The 22,231-nt window shown below is 41.5% G+C and overlaps 1 protein-coding gene across 2 annotated transcripts in view; it reads right to left on the bottom strand.

Moving 5' to 3' along the window:
* The window catches only part of THRAP3 (thyroid hormone receptor associated protein 3), a 78,335-nt gene that overhangs the window by 6,892 nt on the left and 49,212 nt on the right, over window positions 1-22,231 (bottom strand). For both annotated transcript variants that reach the window (XM_012439571.3, XM_012439581.3), the window contains exons 3-9: window positions 16,175-16,342; window positions 11,338-12,240; window positions 8,853-9,557; window positions 7,077-7,249; window positions 6,252-6,363; window positions 4,744-4,828; window positions 2,049-2,236 (exon numbers count right to left, since the gene is read on the bottom strand). In XM_012439571.3, coding sequence (XP_012294994.1) covers window positions 2,049-2,236; window positions 4,744-4,828; window positions 6,252-6,363; window positions 7,077-7,249; window positions 8,853-9,557; window positions 11,338-12,240; window positions 16,175-16,311 — 2,303 coding nt within the window. In that variant the 5' untranslated portion in view covers window positions 16,312-16,342. The remainder of the gene's footprint in view (window positions 1-2,048; window positions 2,237-4,743; window positions 4,829-6,251; window positions 6,364-7,076; window positions 7,250-8,852; window positions 9,558-11,337; window positions 12,241-16,174; window positions 16,343-22,231) is intronic.

The raw sequence follows: 22,231 nt of genomic DNA, 5'->3' as shown, positions 1-22,231 counted from the left end.
ACTGCGGTTTGCAGGGGACTCATTCAAAGTCACATAGCAAGTCAGAGGTAGGCATGTGTTCCAGGAAAAGGAAATCAGTTAGTTATCCAGACTCAACTCTACTTGAGGAGTTCATGTTCCACTTTTGTGTGTGTGTGTGTGTGTGTGTGTGTGTGTGTGTGTGTGTGACAGTCTCTCTCTATTGCCCAGGCTGGAGTGCAGTGGCGCAACCTTGGCTCTCTGCAACCTCCGCCTCCTAGGTTCATGCAATTCCTCTGCCTCAGCCTCCTGAGTAGCTGGGATTACAGGTACATGCCACCACGCCCAGCTAATTTTTATACTTTCAGTAGAGATGTGTTTTCACCATGTTGGTCAGGATGGTCTCGAACTCCTGACCTCGTGATCCACCCACCTCACCCTCTAAAAGTGCTGGGATTAGAGGCATGAGCCACCCCGCATGGCCATCACGTTCTACTTCTAAGTGGCGACCTTGGACTATTGTATCACCACCTTCATTCCCTGCTGACGGTAAGCAGGTTCTTTATCTATGGGCAGTCCTGAAAGCTGCCAGGAATCCTACTGCATAAGTAACACACTGGAATGGGAGACAAAGTAGAACAAAAGATCTGCGTTTGATGTCAGCTGATACTTGTGATCTTAAGGCACATCATTCTTAGCTTGGCTTATCTTTCAAATGGGCAAAATGGATATCACACCAACTGTTCAACTTATCTCAAAGGGTTATCAGAAAATTGATATAAAAACGCAGCCAGGTGAGGTGTTTCACACCTGTAATCCCAGCATCTTGGAAGGCCTAGGTGAGAGAATCACAAAGTCAAGAGTTCGAGACCAGCCTGGCCAACATGGTGAAACCCCATCTCTACTAAAAATATAAAAAAATTAGCTGGGCATAGTGGTGAGTGTTGTAATCCCAGCTTCTCGGGAGGCTGAGGCAGGAAAATCGCTTGAACTCGAGAGGTGAAGGTTGCAGTGAGCCAAGATTGCGCCACTGCACTCCAGCCCGGGCGACCGTGCAAGACTCTGTCTCAAGAAAAAGAAAGAAAGAAAGAAAAAATGCTTGCCGGCTGAAGTTCAGAATCAGCAGAAATGTTGCTTCTTACCAGAAGGTATGGGGCTTCAACTATACTACTTTTAGTGACACACGATTAAAAAGTCATGGAACATTCAAAACATAAACAGAAACATCAGGACATAGCCAGGAATGTTGCTCCACAAAGTTCAACAATGCTACCTTTGTTTAAGAAGTACTTGGAACACCTCTCTTGGAACTGTCTGTAAAACTAGTTTAAAAAGCACTTAAGGCTGGGCGCGGTGGCTCACGCCTGTAATCCCAGCACTTTGGGAGGCTGAGGCGGGTGGATCACGAGGTGAAGAGATCGAGACCATCCTGCTCAACAAAGTGAAACCCCGTCTCTACTAAAAATACAAAAATTAGCTGAGTATAGTGGTGTGCACCTGTAATCCCAGCTACTCAGGAGGCTGAGGCAGTAGAACTGCTTGAACCCAGGAGGCAGAGGTTGCAGTGAGCAGAGATCGCACCATTGCACTCCAGTCTGGGTAACAACAGCGAAACTCCGTCTCAAAAAAATAAATAAATAAAAATAAAAAGCACTTAAGATCAGCAATCATGTCCTATCTAGTTCTCCCCTGTTTCTTTGACTCAACAGTTTTATTACTTGACAATGACTTTGAGCCATTTCTAAAATACAACCTCCCCATGAAAATCTGTGATGAAAAAAGGCACACCTAAAACTGCAAAACGAATTCTCAAATGATTATAATGATTCTCCACACCATCCCTGTGGTCAGTTTAAAATTAACTTCTCTCATGAAGCCTTCTTTGGACAAAGATCACACTATTTTGATGTAGAAATTCTGTCTTCAAACTAGGGACCCTACTTGACATTTACATGGATTAAAAGAAGAAACAGGCTGCTATAATTACTAACCCTCAACTCCTCTGATTTCAAAGTTCTGGTGTGCAGCCCAAAGGGGGCAGACAAGAGACTCAAGAGTCTGAAACAGGTGACAGACAGGGGCTTACGTACTTCTGTTTCTTTGATCCTTTATGAGTTTTCTCTGTTTTCTCAGCTGACCTTTCCCTTGAGTGGCTGGAGTCTCGCGAATCCACTGATTCTCTCGATTTACCTCGTTTAAGATCTCTCTCCTTATGTTTTTTACGACGTTCAATATCAAGGCGGAGATCAACAGGATCATCTTTGTATTTTCCCTCAGCCTATCAAAAGACAAGTCAAAATTAAGGTTTCTGGGATTCAGAGCTGTCAACTCAACCATCCCACAAACTGTGGTTTTTACTCCAATGGAGGGGTGCAGAGGAAGCACTGGGTAATGTGAGGCATCTCAGCAAAGCTTGGGAGGGATGCAGGATGTCCCACAGAAGTTACTTCATAAGTAACACAGAACCCAAGCTAGTTCTCCAAAATAATGGTGATGGACTTCCGAAAATGCTATGCATTGATCTCACTTTATTTCCTTTCTGGCCCAGTAATGACTCTGGCTAGTTTAGAAGTTGAGAAGGCTGGCCAGGCACAATGGCTCACGCCTGTAATCTCAGCACTCTGGGAGGCCAAGGCAGGTGGATCACCTGAGTTCAGGAGTTCGAGACCAGCATAGGCAAGAAGGCAAAACCCCGTACTCTACTAAAAATAGAAAAATTAGCGAAGCGAGGTGGCACACGCCTGTAATCCCAGTTACGAGGGAGGCTGAAGTAGAAGAATCACTTAAACCCAGGAGGCAGAGGTTGCAATGAGCTGCGGTCGTGCCACCGCAATCCATCCTGGCTGATAGAGTGAGACTCTGTCTCAAAAAAAGTTGGAAGGCTAAAATTAGCTCTGCAAAGTAGGTGGTTGGGCTGGCTGAGGCTTAGCCACCACTAAGAGTAGAAATGCTCACCTTCTCCTACCTATACTTGTAGTATCCACCCATGGCTTATCCTCCACTTGGAATTATCTCTGAATACTGATTCCAAAGAGAGATAATGGAAGACTTAAGCAGCCTTCAAAGCTGAAAACTTTCTCTAGAAAGGGAATATCAAAAACTACGGGGAATTCATAAACTGGCAGAACAAGGTCAAAGTTTATAAGAAAGAAAGAAAGGAAAAAACTTGTCTGCTAGCTTCCTAAGCAGTTCAGCTATGAAGGTATGCTTTGCAGCAGCAACAACACACCTGCCCAGACCACTGCAGCAAAGGCTTTCAACAATTCCTGGGAAACTTAGTGGGAGCAAAGATGCATGGTAGTTCCAGGGACACCCCACACTAGGATTTGTCTCATGGAGGTAACTCAGGGAGGAAGAAATGCAGTTCACTCTGCATTAACAGTTTACTTATATGAACTAATAAACTTTAATTGTAACTAACAGCAGGAGTGGCAGAAACTAGGTTTATTGTTTTTGTTTGTGTTCTTTTTTGAGACAGAGTTCCGCTCTTCTTGCCTAGGCTGGAGTGCAATGGTGCGATCTCTGCTCACTGCAACCTCCACCTCCTGGGTTCAAGTGATTCTACTGCCTAAGCCTCCCAAGTAGCTGGGATTACAGGCATGCACCACCATGCCCAGCTAATTTTGTATTTTTAGTAAAGATGAGGTTTCACCACATAGGTCAGGCTGGTCTTGAACTCCCGACCTCAGGTGATCCACCTGCCTCGGCCTCCCAAAGTGCTGGGATTACAGGCGTGAGCCACTGCAGCTGGCCGTTTATCGTTTTATCACTTAATTTGTTTCTTAACCGAGGAAACTGGGCCTCTGCATCCTCCAAAGAGCAAAAAAAGACAAAAAGACAAATGCAACACTGTTCCCAGGGGTAACACCTCCAATGAGTTGGCTTTTTGGGGCATGGAGAACAAGATCTCTTCCGGTGTTTTAAAAGAAAACCTTGGGTTTGACATGGCTAGTGCCAAGCTGAAGAAGGGGTACTCGGAGGAGGAAAGAGGGATGGGAGAGGAGAGAAGAGAGACTGCCCAAGGCACCTCTCATCACATTCAACCAACAAGACAAATTTGTTTGGAAAACTTGAAAATTAATATTTTTAGAAAAGGTTTCAGCAGCATTGGAATAACCATCTGTAATTTTAAATTTCAACTGTGTATGTGAACAAAGATCAATAAATACTAAGATTTTTAAAAGCCCAATTTGGTTATTTCACAGTAAAAGATTGTTTACAAGTTTTAACCTCTTAATAACAGTGTTTACGTGCACATCACTGCAAATGTAGCTGGGCCCTCAAAGTAATGTTTAGCTTTAAAGTAACAGTAATTGACAGATGATAGATATGGTACAATGTTAAAAAAAAAATACTGGACCAGCTGTTTAAAAACAGTCTACTTAAGACATGAATATTTTACTCTTCTCTGACATGCATGTCTTTTTGAAATCATGGTTGGAAATAGTGCATGTATACAGTTGATTTGATAATACTTACAAGCAGAAAAATATCACAAAAAGTTTCTTCTCTCATCATGGGCACTTGTTCCAAAACTCCTCTCTTTTTTTTCTCAAGCTCACCTCAATAGACTTTGGGATCATTTACCATATTCTAACCACTTCACAAAGGTTGTTGATACATTTAATAAAAATTAACCCTTTGTAGTTCATTTTTAGAATTATGCCCATCCTTAAAAGAAAAACACAAACTTAAGTAGAGAGTAATTTAAACAAACACATTTCTGTCAAGTTCATGCCCAACGCACTCATTTTGTTGGAATTACTGATCAAATCAACAGTTCACCTTGTAGCCAGGTTCCCGGGGACTTTTCATTTCATCATGAGCCAAACCATGTTTTCTGAAAGTACTGGGGGAAATGTCTATTCTCCTAAAATTCAAAATAAAAAACAATATAGTATTCCATTGTGTGAATATGATACTGGTAATATTCTAGCTCCTAAGCTGGGCAACAGATTCACAGGCATTCCTTTTCCTTATGTTTCATGACGTAAGTATTACTTATACTCTTTACTTATATACTTATACTTTCCCATAGGCAGACACACACACACACAGTTCCAAGTTCCCAAAGTGTAACAGAAGTTAGAGGTTTTTGTTCTCTCCTAGTTTTGCTACACACAGAAAGATGGACTCACCCATAGTCTTAAAGATAAGGCCAATTGGCCAGATGCAGTGGCTCATGCCTATAATCCCAGCACTTTGGGAGGCTGAGGTGGGTGAATCACAAGGCCAGGAGTTCAAGACCAGCCTGGCCAACGTGGTGAAACCCCGTCTTTAATAAAAACTACAAAAATTAGCTGGGCACAGTGGCAGGCACCTGTAATCCCAGTCGCTCAGGGGGCTGAGGCAGGAGAATCACTTGAACCTGGGCAGCGGAGGTTATAGTGAGCCGAGATTGCACCACTGTACTCCAGCCTGTGCAACAGAGTGAGACTCCATCTCAAAACAAAAACACACACACACACACACACATAAGGCCAACTCTGTTTCTAATCCCCTATCTAGCAAACAGACTCCCACAACCAAATGGAATGGTCTTTAAACCTGTTGGGCTTTACAATCCTTTGACATAATCCTACCAACTCCCACCTCCAGCCAGGCAAATTCCTCCCAAAAGAATCCAACTACTCATGATAAGTTTGAACTACCATGAAATATTAACATATGGGTTTGCTTAAAGAAACTAGCATTAGGCTGTCATGCAGTGGTTCACGTCTGTAATCCCAGCACTTTGGGGGGCCAAGGTGTGGGCAGACCACCTGAGGCTGGGAGTTTGAGACCAGCCTGGCCAACATGGTGAAACCCTGTCTCTACTAAAAATACAAAAATTAGCTAGGTGTGATGGCGCACATCTGTAATCCCAGCTACCTGGGAGGCTGAAGCATAAGAATAGCTTGCATCTGGGAGGCAGAAGTTGCAGTGAGCTGAGATTATGCCATGGCACTCCAGCCTGGGAAACAGAGCAAGACTTCATCTCAAAAAAAAAGAAACTGGCATTTACTCTACCTACAGAAACTCACAGTAATTTCAGTGTAACATTTGCCAGCTCCCAAGAATATGAGTTAATCTATGTCAAGAGAGCTGTTTTCCTCAGGCCCGATGTGAGACACTGTTGTCCCAAAGCATGTCCTATACACTCTCCAACATAAATGTCTACAGTTCTCCTAGAGTCTGAAGGATGTTTCCCTAAATTTTGTATTAAAAGTGCATTAGCAGCAGAATTTAACAAGATGAGTTAAATGTCTGATAGTCTTTTATTACAACCTTCGGTGTAAGGCTCAGGTCCTTACCTGTGTATCTCTGGGCTTTTCTTGTTTTTGGCTGCCTCCTGCTCAGTTCCTCTCTTTAGGTATTTAGTAAAGCGTTCATGTAATGTCATTCCTGAGGACCCAAAGTGATGTTCTGTTGGTATTAAAAGAAACACATTATGTTAGCAAAGGCAGACACAATGTTCAACTCTTTTGCAGGAACCGGGAACCACAGAGATGCAACTGAAGTAGTTAAACCCACACAACAAACATACTGAGAAGAAGGAGGAAAAATGGCTGGTTCAAACACAGTCCCATACTGGGGACTAGATTCCCACTGTAGCTCCCATGACTTAGGACAGAGAACTTGCAGCTTATTTCCCTTGGAAGCACAGCGCCACCTCTTGCTTGAGTTTAAATTCAGATAGAACCTGCAAGTGGCCCAACCCAGCTTCTCCATCACTTCTCTTAGCCATTCCCTAACCTGCCTAACCCCATTGCTCAGGGGGATGATAAAATACCTTGAGGAAGAAATTCACACCACAAGGTCCCTAAGATATCACTTAGAGGGGAGAAGGCAGAGATGCTAGAAGAGTCATTTTGCTATTGGCCTCGAAGTTTTCAACCATTTTAAATCACAAGGATTTAACCTATTCTCATAGTCACAGGTTACTAGCATTTCTAAATGTTGAGGTCTGCAATTAAAACATGGAAACTGCTTCCTGAATGGAATTTCCTTCAAGCCGACCCCCTAGCTTCCAAGGCCCTTTAGATGAGATACAGGGCCCCCAAAACTCCTTATCCACCCACTCATCCTTCTGCTAAGTGTAGAACACAAGCCTGAAGTAGGCCAGGGTCTGGACTCACCTTTAACATGGTGAACAATGGTCACTATGTGTTGGGCAAACAGTTCTGAGGGGCTACGCTGAGACTGAGCTGACTGTATGTGCTGGAAAATGGAACGAAACTCCTGTTCCTTTTTGTTGCTATGGACTAGATCTCGGCAAAGCTTGCGTTCCTGAGCCAATAAGCCACTGGGTCTGAAAAAGAAATACAGGAGGCCCAATTAGAACATAATATACAGAAAGAACATTAAAACCATAAAAATCCTTCTTCAAACAGTTTTAAATCTATCCACAAACTTCTTTTTTCTCTTCCTACCAAAATTCAAAGTAACCTCAATGCATTATAACTACGGAAAAGAGTATCCTAAATCTCTCTCTTCCCTTTTTTTACTGGAATCTTCAAGCGGGGTGAAGTGTTAAACCTTAGTCATTGCTAGTTTTAACAGACACAACAAATGAGCAAGTATTTTAAAAGATCAACGGCTGGGCACGGTGGCGCACACCTGTAATTCCAGCACTTTGGGAGGCCAAGGCAGGCAAATCACAAGGTCAAGAGATCGAGACCATCCTGGTCAAGACGGTGAAACCCCGTGTATACTAAAAAAAAAAAAGTACAAAAAATTATCCGGGCATGGTGGTAAGCGCCTGTAATCCCAGCTACTCGGGAGGCTGAGGCAGGAGAATCGCTTGAACCCAGGAAGTGGAGGTTGCAGTGAGTTGAGATTTCGCCACTGCACTCCAGAGCGAGACTCCATCTCAAAAAAAAAAAAAAAAAAAAAAAAAAAAACTACAGCTGGGCACAGTGGCTCATACCTGTAATCTCAACACTAAGGGAGGCCAAGGAGAGAGGATCAGTTGAGCCCAGGAGTTCAAGACTCCAACTCAGTCAATCAATACAAAGATCAGCTAGCACAACCAGCCAAGGCCATTCAAGGAGGTGACGTTATGAAGTGGGAGTGGGGTGTGGCTGGAATGCTGTTCAAGCAGACTTCCAGCTGGTAGAGTAGTTTACACCAAGTTAAAAAACCAGTTGGCATCGGCCTCCCAACTCTTTCCTAAAGTTTAGGGGAGAGGAGGTTGATGTATTGCCTTTCTTAACTCTAAAATTGTTGCCAGGCACAGTGGCTCATGCCTGTAATCCCAGCACGTTAGGAAGCCAAGGTGGGCAGATCCTGACCTGAAGTCAGGAATTCGAGACCAGCCTGGCCAACATGGTAAAACCCAGTCTCTACTAAAAATACAAAAAGTAGCCGGGTATGGTGGCAGACACATGTAATCCCAGCTACTCATGAGGCTGAGGCAGGAGAATTGCTTGAACCCAGGAGGCAGAGGTTGCAGTGAGCTGAGATCGCACTGCTGCACTCCAGCCTGGGTGACAGAGAGACTCCATCTCAAAAATAAAATAAAATACAATAAAATTGCTAAGTTATTTGATAGGGAAGGTCTGTACTACAGACTTTGGTGATCCAGCTAGGAATGGATCCAGGATGGCTTCACAGGTAAAAGCTATTTTAAACACAAGAAACAGTATTGGGCTTGGGGGTGCAGTGATGAACAGAGAGCGAGCCAGTCACTAAGGAATGAAGAGATACTTCATCACCCCAGGGATACTGCCCCCCTCAAAACACACAATCACTCAGTGACACATACTCTCCAGTATACACAGGTGGATATGAAAGTATCACCACTGAAGCTTAAGACAGCAGGGGGAATACAGCAGAATGTTCCCAAGGAGAAGGGCTAGGAGACACCATTTAAGCCACTAAAGCGATGAGGATCAAGAAGGAGTACATCTCACCGTGCAAGGTCCTCATCAAAAGAGTCCATCCGGACATTGACCTGTGCCTCTCGAGTAATGGAAAAGGAAGACTTCCCTGTGGAAAAATCTCCTTTCGCTCCCAGCTTGTCTCGGCTCTCAGAGGTCTTTCTTGGGGGAGGTGATGAGCTTTTGTCCTGGACTGCTTTGTAAGCAGTCACTCGGAAATTCTTCTCAGGCACAAAGCCCCTGTGCCCACCTTCGGTTCTCTTGCCCCGATCCTCCTTTTTGGATCTCTCTGAGAAAGACTCCTCCTCCAGCTCCTCTGTTTTCCTCTGCTTTTCCTTCCCTGGAGGTGCATATACCAGGCCCTCCCATTTGCCTGACTTCTCCTCCTCCTGGTTTTTGCTTGCACCTATGACTTTAGACATAAATTTGGGTTCATCATCAAACTCAGATTCCTTCCTTCCCTTAGCTTTGTCCTTATCTTGATCATCCATCTCCTCCTTGTGGAAGTCAGCCATCTTCTTCTCAAAGTCATCTCGGAGCTTATACCTTTTGGGAGACTGACTGCCCCGAAAAGGCTTCTCAGAATCAGTTTTGGGAGCAAAAGAATCAGATTTCATTTTTCCATCACCCAAGCCTGTGTCAGAGAAGCTCCCTTTCTCTTTTATTTTTTCTTTGTCGGTATTTGTTTGTTTCTGTTCCTTATCTTTTCCATTCTCTGTCTTCTGATCTTCTAGATATCTAGTTATAAAAACACAAAAGAGACACACAAGAGGCTTCTTAAGCAACTTGCTCTAAAATACTGCCTTACCGTTTTTGATTCTCTGAAAAAAACATGTCTTGTGGATTCCAGTATTACCAAAGGACTTTCTATGTGGCTACTTCCTAATAATTTCTGAAAAACTGCCATTCACAGTTCTATGAACTTGGCAATTAAGAGAAAAATATATGATCCATGGAGTTGTGTCTTACAAAAGCAACCAAAGAGAACAGCAGAAGTTATTTTTATGATACTAAAAAACAAAACAAAAACAAAAACCTACTTACCTGCAATGTGATCTAGGGCAAAAAAAAACTAAGGTCTTACCCAACCTTCACTCAGTCACTTAAAATCTGCTTTCAGCAAAGGTAACATAGAATGTTCAACCTTGGACTGTTTTGCTTTTATACAACTCACATTTGGAAATACAAGTCTAAAAAGAGACTTCAAATTTGCTTCAAGTCACCTAGAAGATCTAAATATGAAATATACTGTGAACACAAATAAAAACAAAATACATGTTAATGGGGGAGAGGGTGACAGCAGCAAAAATCATCATTTCTTTCTTACGGAAAAGCAGAGCTCATGCTCAAGTCTTCTAAAGAGATTCACAGTCCTGGCATGGAACAAAACTTACACTTTAAAATAGACTTACTTGGGAGCTAAACTATGAGGAGCCAAAGGTATAAGAATGATACAATGAACGTTGGGGACACAGGCGGAAGGATGGGAGGGGGCAAGGGATAAAAAACTACACATTGGGTATAGTGTACAATGCTTGGGTGATGGGTGCACCAAAATCTCAGAAATCACCACTAGAGAACTTATCCATGTAACCAAACACCACCTATTCCCTAAAAACCTATTGAAATAGAAAAATACAATAAAATTGAATTACTGAAGGCAAGTACAGATTCAAAACATCTCATCTGTACCATTAATGCAGAAACCCTAATCAAGTCAAAGTTGCATTAATATAGCCAAGAAGAATCAAGGGATCAAAAAGTATGCTAAATATGATAAAAGAAAAAAAAAGTGGGGGAAACCCCTTGCTGGGTTAGTCCCTCTTGACCACAACCTGTTTCCAATGCAACTTCCCTGTAACCTCTCTGCCATCCCAATCCATCCAACCATACAAACAAAGATTCACGTTCCAACTCACCGTGTCCCCCAGGGGAGAAAGACGGAAGCACTGTCATGTCCTCTCCTAACACGCAGCCGTGTTGGCTTCTACTGGGACATACACCCACCTTGTGGTTTTAAAACAAGGCCTTCCTGGACTAAGCCTTGGCCTTTCCCATTCTGCCCAGTCTCCTCAACTGGAGGGTATTGAGGGCGCAGCTCTTCACCATGATGGGCTGATGCAGATCGAACACAGTAGATGGTGGGTGCTAGAGGGTCTAAGAGCTCCAATGGCCATTCATTTTGGCAAAGACCATATTTTTTTTTGATAGCTGACCCACAAATCTCTACTGTTCTTTGGCTTACACTGGTAGAATCCAAGGCAAATTTTAAATGTGAAAACATCATTGCAGAGTAGTCTAAAGAAAGTTTATGCTGCAATACAAATTCAGGAAGGTAGGAAAGCTAGAGTTAACCTAAAGGTTTCCTTGGGTGATGTTTTTAATGTTTACTAATGAAAAGTTTAGGAAATAGGGATTACCTTTTACCATTAATCAGAGTTCTAACTTAGATCACATTACAATTAAACTGCCAGCTAGTGAGATAAAAACAACCAGGCAGGGGAAATGAGATACTTGCCTCTTTGTATAGGCTGCTCCTCCTGGAGCAGCATTCTCCTCCTTCTGAGATGAGCCATATGTGGAGCCAGTGGATGGTGGACTCTTACCCACAGGGCTCTTTTTGGATGGACTCAGGGACCCAGAACCATGGTCGAACTGACCTTGGTGTGTCCCAGACTGATACCCAGCACCACTTGGCAGAGATGAGCCCATCTGGGATGTGCTGGAAAGTGGAGGACTAGGTTTTGGCACCGGGCTAGGACGGGGTGACCGCCGCCTCACCACCACAGACTGGAGGGGGCTTTTGAGAGCTGGGCTTCGCTCCCGAGGACTCAGCTCAGAAACTGCTGAGGCCCGGGATGCAGAACCAGTGCCGTAGGTGGCATCTGGCCATGGCTTTGAGCTCTCAGATGCTTTTGTATCTTGAGAGCTGCCTCCAGAGAATGCCTGCTCCTTGGTCTCATCTCCCTGGTTATCCCCGGCAGCCTGAGAGGGCCGGCTATCCTTAGAAGAGGACTTTTTCTCCTTTGCAGACTTGCGCTTAGAAGATTCAACTCGGCTATGGTTGGAGGAAGAACGGGAGGATGAGGAGCGCCTTGACCGGTCAGAGGACGACTTATCAGAGTTTCTAGAATGGCTCCTGGACCTTGGTGAAGGGGACCTTCTCTTTGGGGACCGGGATCTTGAGCGGCCTCGACGAGGACTGTATGCTTGCCGGTAATTCTGCCAATTTGAGCGGTAGTTTCCATAGCCGCCTCGGTTATACTGGCCCCATGGATAAAAGCCTCTGTTGCGCCCACGAAAATAATAGGGCCTTCTATAGCCTCTGTTGTGACCTCGAAAATCCCGATTCTGATATACTCTTGGGTGGTTTCTTTCTCTGTTATGAGCTGGAGAATATGATCTGGAACGAGACCTAGAACTGGAATGGAATGGAAAGGAAAGAGACAAATGTTTGAATTCTTTTTTTTTTTTCTTAAATGTTTGAATTTTTGAAAAGCATTTTTATTCAAGAAAAATCTCTTCTGAAATTCCTGCCCTGATGTGTCTGTCATTCACTTTATTTTGTTTTCAAAGAAAAGGCAAAAACAAATATTTAATCCCATTATTTATGGCCCTTACTAAGTACAAAAACATGGATAAGAATAATTTTAATAAGTGATGAAACACAGGTTCACTTCATTCATATTGCAGCACATTTAAAATGGAGGTGCACTTCTACAGTGACTGGGAAATACCAACTGTTTTAAGGTAGTAAACTAAATAAAGAGCATTTTAATATGATAACTGCTTACAGTTTCACAGGCACGGGGATTTTAACGGGGCTCCGGGTCACTGGAAATGAAGGGAAAAAAAACTGCAAGCTGTCGTGCCCAGACAGGTACTCTGACCCATTCCTACACTGTGGTCACACTCCACACTCTATCCTAGTCAGCTCTCTCCCTCTTGTGCAGGACAAATTTCTTAGATACCACTAAGACCTGGGATTGTAAAAGTAAAGTTACAACAGGTAGACACCAAAGAAAACTTGGAGAATGCATCTGTTCAAGGCTTAAAAGAACTTACTAAAATCACACAAGGAAAGCATAAAATATTGTTTTTTTAAATTGGGGACCTGGAAATGGTCTCACCACTTAGGTCACATTTCTGTGGCTGAGCTACATGATCTTACCTAGGGGTCACAAGAGGCCACTATCTGACCATAAGACACCCAGGCACACACGAAGTTAGCAAAGAGTAACTAAAAAACACCCCCATACCAGTGTGTACAGAAGGCTAGTGTTGTGTTCTTTTCCATTTAACAATATAGAACTTTGGTAGAGCAAGGTATATCAGAACCACAGGAACTAAAGAGTAACCTAACTTGGTAAAAAACTGTACATTCCTGAGTGTCAGGCTTGTCAATGATGAGGAGCTTTGTTTCCATCAAAAAGCCAGAAATTATGTATGTTGGTGTAAAAATCCATTGCGGTTCTTGGATACCACTTTCTCTGTCTACTATGATATTGACCATTAGCATTAACCACTACTCCTAAGCAGCTGGCTAGAAATAAGTAAAATTTACTAGAAAACTATTTCAAGTAACGTTTTCTTTACATATAAAATAAAAACTCTTCCGTTAGCATGCCTTCTCATATCAGGCCTGACTGGGAAACAGATGTGTTTTTATCTGTTTTTCAAAATAACTCCATTTAGCAAATATGCCAAGATTTTTCAGGATTTAACGACTAAACAAAACAGCATTTTAAAGAAGAAACGTACATTCAATTTAATCTAAAGATAAAGTAGGCTTGGTTTTCCACTATTTATTGCCCACTGTACTCAGATTTTTTTATCTATACCATGAATAACAGCAACTGGCAAAGATATATCTTACTGCTAGTTGTTATTGTAATTAAGTACAATTAAAAAAAAAACTTACCTTCTACATTTTTCATTTGAAAACAGTAACAATATAAGAAAAGAAAGGAGAGGCAGATGCAGATTATGAAAGTGAACATGACCCGATTAAAGGGCTATGCTTGAGGGAGGTGATCCACCACCAGCACTAAGGAGGGTTTAATTCATGTTCCCATCCTCACAGGCTACTGCTGCTTCTGTTACCAATTACTAGTGAGGGCCCTGGGCATACTGCATCCAAAACTTGCAGTCATTGCACAGATGCAGGAAAGTGAGTCTCTGCAGATTGCAAATGAAGTTATTTAAGAGATGTCACTTAAAAGGATACAGTCTGTGAAATACAAGGAAATAATCAATTTTCTCCAATTCTGTAGAACTCAGCAGTTAGTTAATTTAAAGGCATGGTTTCTCAAACTCTCTGGATAGATACTTTCCTTGCAGAAGAGGGAAAACAAAAGAAAAAACCATGAAACAGATAAGCCAGAAATAAAAATTGAACATCCAGTGGCAAATTTATCTGTTTCTAAAAAACAGAGAAGTCAGACCACAATCAAGTATAAAAGCACCCTTTCTAGTGGAGAAATTCCTCCAGAACAACAGTCTCTTCTAGGTTTATGATAGCATGTAAAGTGTCCCCTAGATCTACCCCACATACTGCCTGCCTAAAATATTTTTCCCTCATTTGCCAAGTCAGTGAGCAAGTGACGAAAAGATTTGCAGAAGAAGAAAAGAACTGCCCAGAATTCCAGCTGTCATAATACTTCAGAGTTGGTTAACATTTTTCAATTCAATTTTGTCTCTCAGTTTTGACAATTCAATTTTGTCTCTCTATTTCTCAGCAGAGCCTCTTGGTTTTGAACCAATTATTTAGTTTCTTCTAGTTACTAGATTAAATTTTAAAAAGGCATTTTCATAATCAAATGAGCTAAAACTGAAGTTTAAACTGCCTAAATCAAGATTCTGGTTCCAGGGTAGGAGTTATTAAGAGTCTTGCTTGTCCCATGGTTTTAAAAGCAATTTCCTGAGTCCAGCCTGACCAACATGGAGAAACCCCGACTCTACTGAAAATACAAAATTAGCTGGGCGTGGTGGCACATGCCTGTAATCCCAGCTACTGGGGAGGCTGAGGCAGGAGAACTGCTTGAACCAGGGAGGCAGAGGCTGTGGTGAGCCGAGATTGCACCATTGCGTTCCAGCCTGGGCAACAAGAGCAAAACTCTGTCTCAAAAAAAAAAAAAAAAAAGAGCAATTTCCTGAGGTAGATAAATTTAGCCGGCTTTCCCTTTTCAGTATTTATGCATACCTACTTTTTCTGGCTGGCTTCTCACAGATTCCATTTAATATTTACCTTGTTTTTGTTAAATGGTAAAAAAACAAACCCACCAATCATTTGCTTAATAGACCCCTTAGAAGTACTATAGGGCTCTGGAAGTCACCAAAAGTAAAAGTTTAATCACTGACTTCTCCTGAGGTTAATTTTAAATTTCATAATCAATTCATCTAAGACAAGGATTTCTAGATACTCATCTGAAATAAACAGCAGGGGTTCCAAGTGTCAAACATGACAAACCATCTCCTTGCTAATTTACTGCTGAGAAAAAAGAATGAAAATGTACAAAGATCCCCCTTTAGTATTTAAATACACCAATATTTCCCAAACTCACATACAGAAACTTGTATCTACTGAAAGCTTCTTATCTATCCACAAAAGAAAGTTAAAACACTTTTAAAGAGTGAAAAATCCAACTCACAACACATCAAAAAAGGAAAGACACTGGAGGTTTAGCATCCTATTCCAAGACATAATTAAAATAGGGAAATCCACCTGAAGGTATGAAAACTGACTGAATTAGGAAATATTGGTAATAAATTAAAAAAAAAAAAACTGTTCTCATATTTAGTAAGATAAAGTGATGCTTACAACAGTGATTTTTAGAAAGATTTAAGATACATTTACTAAATAGATGCAGCTTGTTAGTAATTGGCACATTGTATACAAATGACTCCTGGTAAGTTTCTAAAAGTTTAATTATTTTAGTGGGTTGAGGCTTCTTTTCCTTTCCATGTTGTTCATATTATTAATCCTCTTAGCTATCCTTTGCTATGATGCAAATAAACTTTGGTTCAAGCCTTCAAAAATATTTTGGTGAAAAATAATCAGCTATAGAGATTTGAAGCAAGCAGCTCAAATAAAAATAAAATGTTCTTTCTTCCAAAGCGGGTGGGAAATACTACGTGCTGGCAGAGGAAAGGAATCAGGCAATCAGCATTGCCATCAAAGCTGATCTGAATCTGTAGTTTAAAGAGACCTGGAATATCTTAAAGCCCAACTCTGCACCTCAAGCCAACCCCCCAGTCCATTTGACACTCACAGAAAAAGTCTAACAAAAGATCTTCAAACATCCACATCAACTGATGCAATGATTATCTCAAAATACAAAGTCACACCCCCTTACCTCAGCCTGCGCTTCCTTGAACGAGAGACAGATCGGCTTCGGGACCGAGACTTCGAAAATGAACGAGAACGAGATCTTGATGCAGATCTTGAGCGAGAAGAGCGAGATCCAGACTTGGATTTGTTTGTTTTTGACATCTCTGAAGAGAGGATAACTTTTCAATTACACCTAATGTTAGAAAATGCATTAGAACAAATGAGTGAGTTCCTTTGCTCTGACACTCTTTGGACATTTTAGAAACACAGTTTCTTTTAATCTGGGCAACATAAGAAGACCCCATATATCTACAAAAAAATTTTTTTTTTAATTAGCCTGGCATGGTGGTGTGTGCCCGTAGTCCTAGCTATTTGAGAGGCTAAGATAGGACAGATTGCAAAGTTACAATGAGCTGAGATTGCACCAGTGCACTGCAGCTCTGGGGGAAAGAGCAATACCCTATCTCAAAAAAAAGAGAAAGTGGCTGAGCACGGTGGCTCACGCCTGAAATCCCAGTGCATTGGGAGGTCAAGGTGGGAGGACTGCTTGAGTCCAGGTGTTCAAGACTAGCCTAGGCAACATGCAATATTTTGTGTCTACAAAGTAAAAAATTTTTAAATTAGCTGGATGTGGTAGTCTTAGCTACTCAAAAAGGTAAGGTGTGAATGGCTTGAGACCAGCCTAAGCAACATAGGGAGATTACCTCACCTCTCCAAAAAAAAAAACACAACTTTTTAAAATAAAATAAATTTTAAAAACAGAAAGTACCATTTAAAAAAAGTAAGATGAAATGACTGATTTTTGAAAACCACTCTGCTGTTTCATCAAAAGGAATTTCTTAGTAGTAGAAATCCCAAACAGATCAAGCCACAGCAGCAAATGGAAAACCTGACATGAAACCCTAACTGGGTAATACAAGAGATCACCAAGAATGAGGGTGTTTATTAATTTTGGAGCATATGGTCTTCTTTCTCTCAATAAGCAAAGAAGCTTTGAGACTAAGTCAGCTGTTAATAAAAGTACTGAGATGTGAGACAGGTTTCCCAGTTCTAACAGAAGAAACCCCATGCAATTTATCTTAGTTATATAGAGTGTGTGGCACATCTAGTCATAAGTAAAGAACCAACACTTTGCTCCTGCTCTTTATTAGAAAAGAGTCAACTTTCTGTCAGGGTAATTTTCCCACCAAGAAACAAATCACCTTTTTCCTTTTCTCCCCCTCCAGGAAAGAAGAGAGCCTCTAAGTTGCCCTGAGAAGTTAACACCTGGTCTACAAAGTGCACTTCTCCTCTATACTCTATCAGCGCCTTGGACATGTCCCGAGCAGCAAAAACTTTTAGGTGCCAAAGTACACATCTATCTAAGACAGAAAGAGTAAGAAATCTGTCAAAGATCACAAAGCTAGTTAATAGCCAAACGAGGCTAAAACTCCAGGGCTTATTCTAACACATTTCGCTGCCTAGCAAGATTTGGTAAGTGATGCTGCCTCTTGTCTGTGAAGGGAAAATAATAAACAAGTATTTCTCCCCTCCTACCTCTCAGAATTTGAAGATCTCAGCTCAAAAGCTATCTTCTTAGAGGTTTGCCCTGACCACCCAATCAAAAGTAGCCATGCAGTCATTTTCTAGGTCCGGTAAATATCTTACCTGTTTCTTCAGAACAAAATTCAGTATGTGAAACTATCTCGTTTACTTGTTATTCTGTCTTTAATAAGAATGTAAGCGCTATAGCCGCAGCAACCTCATCTTTCTTATTTAATGCTGTATACCCAACTCCCAGAATAATAAATGCTTAACCAGTGTTTTTATTAATTCATTTTATCCTTGAGGAGGGCATTATTATATTCCATTTTACAGATAAGAATACTGAGACATAGAGAAGGTAATTAACTTGCCCAAAGTCATATAGCTTCAAGTGGCAAGACTGGCTCTGGATCCAAAATCCAAACCACGATCCGGTCACTCATTCATTAATTCATTCAGACGGGGTCTCCCCATGTTGCCCAGGCTGGTCTCGAACTTCTAAGCTCAAAGGATCCTCCCTCCTCAGCCTCCCAAAATACTGGGATTACATGCATGAGCTACCATGCCCAGCCTCACTGTTGGCATATTTAACCATAAGTTATATTGCCTGTCAAGAGCCATGTCTGGCATACAGAGAGTATTAACAAACTTGTGGAACAAATAAATGCCAAGTGTCTACCTTTACTGAGTTTACTATCTGGTAAAGGTAACAAGATATACATAAACTGAAAGGTGGTATTAATTTCTGATATATTCAAATAAAACACTTGAATTTCAAGAACTTACTGAAAGACAAAAAGCCTAGGAAGCTGCTATACCTCCAGCTCACAGGGGAAACAATCAAAATCTTAGCGACATAATTTAGAGGAGGACTGAGAAACCAATAGGAAGTCAGAGACAAAAAGTAATGAGTAAAAGACTGCTAAATGAGGATGTCAAAAACCTACAGTTTTAATCTTGCCAAAACAATCACACTGTTGCAAGCTCAAAGATATTTCAATTTGGAGCTGATTTTTGGCAGTAGTGTCACTATACAACGTCAGAATAAAGAAATAAGTTATTCAGGAGTGGGAGGTGGAGGTGTAAACAAATAATTTACAATGAGAATATTAAAAATACATTTTGTTTTTGTGGTTGGTCTTAAGCATTATTTTGGGATTCTCTGGGTTCAATCTTGTCAAATGGAGACCTTTATTTCTGTCACAAGTTCAGGGATATCTATCTATGTGTGCCTAGTAACAGACTGTCTAACTTTCTATTTTAACTTGGGTCAGAAATAAAAATCCATCTAGATGACTTCCACAACAGGTGGATATTAACAGACTTTGAAAGAAAAAAAAGGGCAACAAGTTAGTGGAAAAGGAAACACTCACTTCAACACTCAGAAACTAGAAAACTAAGAAGCTAATTTTCATTAAGATGAAGAAAAGCTGCCACGTAAATACAAAGCCAAACTTAACTCTTCTGCACATATTAAGCTTACTAGAACTGGCAAGTGTACTCAAGAGCTACAATATTGTGACACCCTCCAACTTCTATTGCCAGAGCTTCCTCTTTAATGTAAATTGAAACTAATTATTTTATTTATGTATTTATTTTAATTATTACTTTTTTTTTTTTGAGATGGAGTTTCACTCTTGTTGCCCAGGCTGGAGTGCAATGGCACAATCTCAACTCACTGCAACCTCTGCCTCCCAGGTTCAAGTGATTCTCCTGCCTCAGCCTCCCTAGTGGCTGGGACTACAGGCACCCACCACCATGCCGCCCAGCTAATTTTTGTATTTTTAGTAAAGACAGGGTTTCACCATGTTGACCAGGCTGGTCTCAAACTCCTGACCTCAGGTGATAAGCCCACCTCGGCCTCCCAAAGCGCTGCTGGGATACAGGCATGAGCCACCACGTCTGGCCATTTTTGAATTTTTATTTTTGGGACAGGGTCTCACACTTTGTCACCCAGTCTGCAGTGCTAGTAGCATAATCATGGCTCACTGTAGCCTGGACCTCTCAGGCTCAAGCAATTCTCCCACCTCAGTCTCCCAAATAGCTGGGACCACAGACATGCACCAACATGCCCAATGCCCAGCTAATTCATTTTTTTGTAGAGAAGGAGGGGTCTCACTATGTTGCCCAGGCTGGTCTCAAACTCCTGGCTTCAAGTGATTCTCCCGACTCAGTCTCCCAAAGTGCTGGAATTATAGGCATATGCCACTGTGCCTAGCCAAAACTACTTCTTAAAATAATGATATACCTTGTATATTAAGTGGGGTAACATCAGATGAAAACTATGCCAGCAAATAACTAAATGAATCACTTAAGTCATTCAGGAAGACCCTAGATAGTGGATAACCAGGGACAAATTAAAACAGGTGCTATCCTTGCCTTCACAGAGTTTATCATCTAGAGGTTCGGCTAGACAATAAGCAAGCAAGCAAAAGTGTAATTATAAATTTTGGTCAGAGTTGGCAAACAATGAAGTGGGAATAATGACTTACTTAAATAAGATGATCAAGAGATGGCATTTAAGCTGTCACCTGAAGATGAGAAACCACGTAAAAACAAAGAGGAAGAGAATGTCCAAAAAGTAGGAGGGTCAGCTAAGCGTGGTGGCTCATGCCTATAATCCCAGCACTTTGGGAGGCCAAGGCGGGTGGATCATGAGGTCAAGAAATCGAGACCATCCTGGTCAACATGGTGAAACCTGTCTCTACTAAAAATACAAAAATTAGCTGGGCATGGTGGCATGCGCCTGTAGTCCCAGCTACTCAGGAGGCTGAGGCAGGAGAACTGCTTGAACCCAGCAGGCGGAGGCTGCAGTGAGCCGAGATCGCGCCATTGCACTCCAGCCTGGATAACAAGAGTGAAACTCCGTCTCAAAAAAAAAAAAAAAAAAAAAATTAGGAGGGTCTTCTCTCTCAATATACATAAATGTATTAAAAACATATATGCTTGGCCGGGTGCAGTGGCTCCCGCCTATAATTCAAGCACTTTAGGAGGCCAAGGCAGGTAGATCATGAGGTCAGGAGTTTGAGACCAAGCTGACCAACATGGTGAAACCCTGTCTCTACTAAAAAAAAAAAAAATACAAAAAAATTAGCTGGGCATGGCGGTGCGCACCTGTAATCCTAGCTACTCAGGAGGCTGAGGCAGGAGAATCCCTTTAACCTGGGAGGCGGAAGTTTCAGTGAGCTGAGCTCATGCCACTGCACACCAGCCTAGGTGACAGAGCAAGACTCTGTCTCAAAAAAAAAAGGCCAGGCGCAGTGGCTCACACCTGTAATCCCAGCACTTTGGGAGGCCAAGGAGGGTGGATCACCTGAGGTCGGAGTTTGAGACCAGCTTGATCAACGTGAAGAAACCCCATCTCTACTAAAAATACAAAATTAGCCAGGCGTGGTGGCATATGTCTGTAATCCCAGCTACTTGGGAGGCTAAGGCAGAATAATCACTTGAACCTGGAAGATGGAGGTTGTGGTGAGTCAAGATCATGACACTGCACAACAGCCTGGGCAACAAGAGTGAAACTCCTTCTCAAAAAAACAAAACAAAACAAAAATATAATACACACACACACACACACACACACACTTTAGTATGGAGACAATCAACACTAAAGCCACCAAAATCGTTTCCATCTTTGTTGGTAACTCACACAGAACTCCCAAATGGATTTTAAAGACCTTTCAACTTGACTGTGATTACACATACCTTGTTTCATGTCTAATATTTATTCCATGCCATGCTCAAAAAATATTCATGGGAAGTGAGGCAGACAAATACCAACTTGGAAATCAATTTAGCACCGTTTACATGTTACAAGTACCTAACATTTGGTTTCTGTTCAAACTAAAATTTATGCAAAATAAAGTTTTGCTTCCTCGTTAATATCTTCTCTTCCTGGAGATGCAGTTTCACTTAAAGTATTATGAAAAAGTTCAGTCCCTAAGAACTGTGGCGGAACAGGGATACAGCTCATGTACATAAAATATGCCTCAGGTAAAAACATCTTCACTCAAATACAACTATTTGGGGTTAAAAAGCTCTCAAAATTAATGTAGGTGAGGTAGCCATATCCCTACAACATCATTATAAATGAATCCAACACCTAAACAAGTATCAATCAATACTTACTATCTAGCTGTGCCTAGCATGTTAAGGATGCTGAAATATAGGATCTAGTTCCAAAACTCCTACTTAAGGGCCTGGCATGTATGATCTGAATACTCCCCACTTCCTAACATTCCTCAGATGACATAGTTTCATATCCACATATTACCATGTTTGTCCCACAATTGATTCCAGTTTGTCCTTCCTCAGTGGACACATTCAATTTAATGCAATTTTCCAAATGTGGTCTAATAAAGAACTACTTAGACACTATCCCAAGATTTCTCTTTTTGGAAATCATATCACATGTTGATTCAGGATGAGCTCAGAGTCACTAAGCCTTTTAAGTACTTGTCCGGAAATGATTTTTGAGCTGCAAGATATCCTCCTCCATCTTGCATTTATGTAACTGCTGCTCTATTTCTACTCCCCCTTTTATTTAAAATTCAAGTAC

The sequence above is a fragment of the Aotus nancymaae genome, unplaced genomic scaffold (genome assembly GCF_030222135.1).
Source record: "Aotus nancymaae isolate 86718 unplaced genomic scaffold, 86718_ANA_hifiasm-v0.15.2.pri h1tg000053l, whole genome shotgun sequence".
Lineage (NCBI taxonomy): Eukaryota > Metazoa > Chordata > Mammalia > Primates > Aotidae > Aotus > Aotus nancymaae.
Note: the sequence above shows the minus strand (reverse complement) of the source record. Positions and strands in the feature narration are given on the sequence as shown.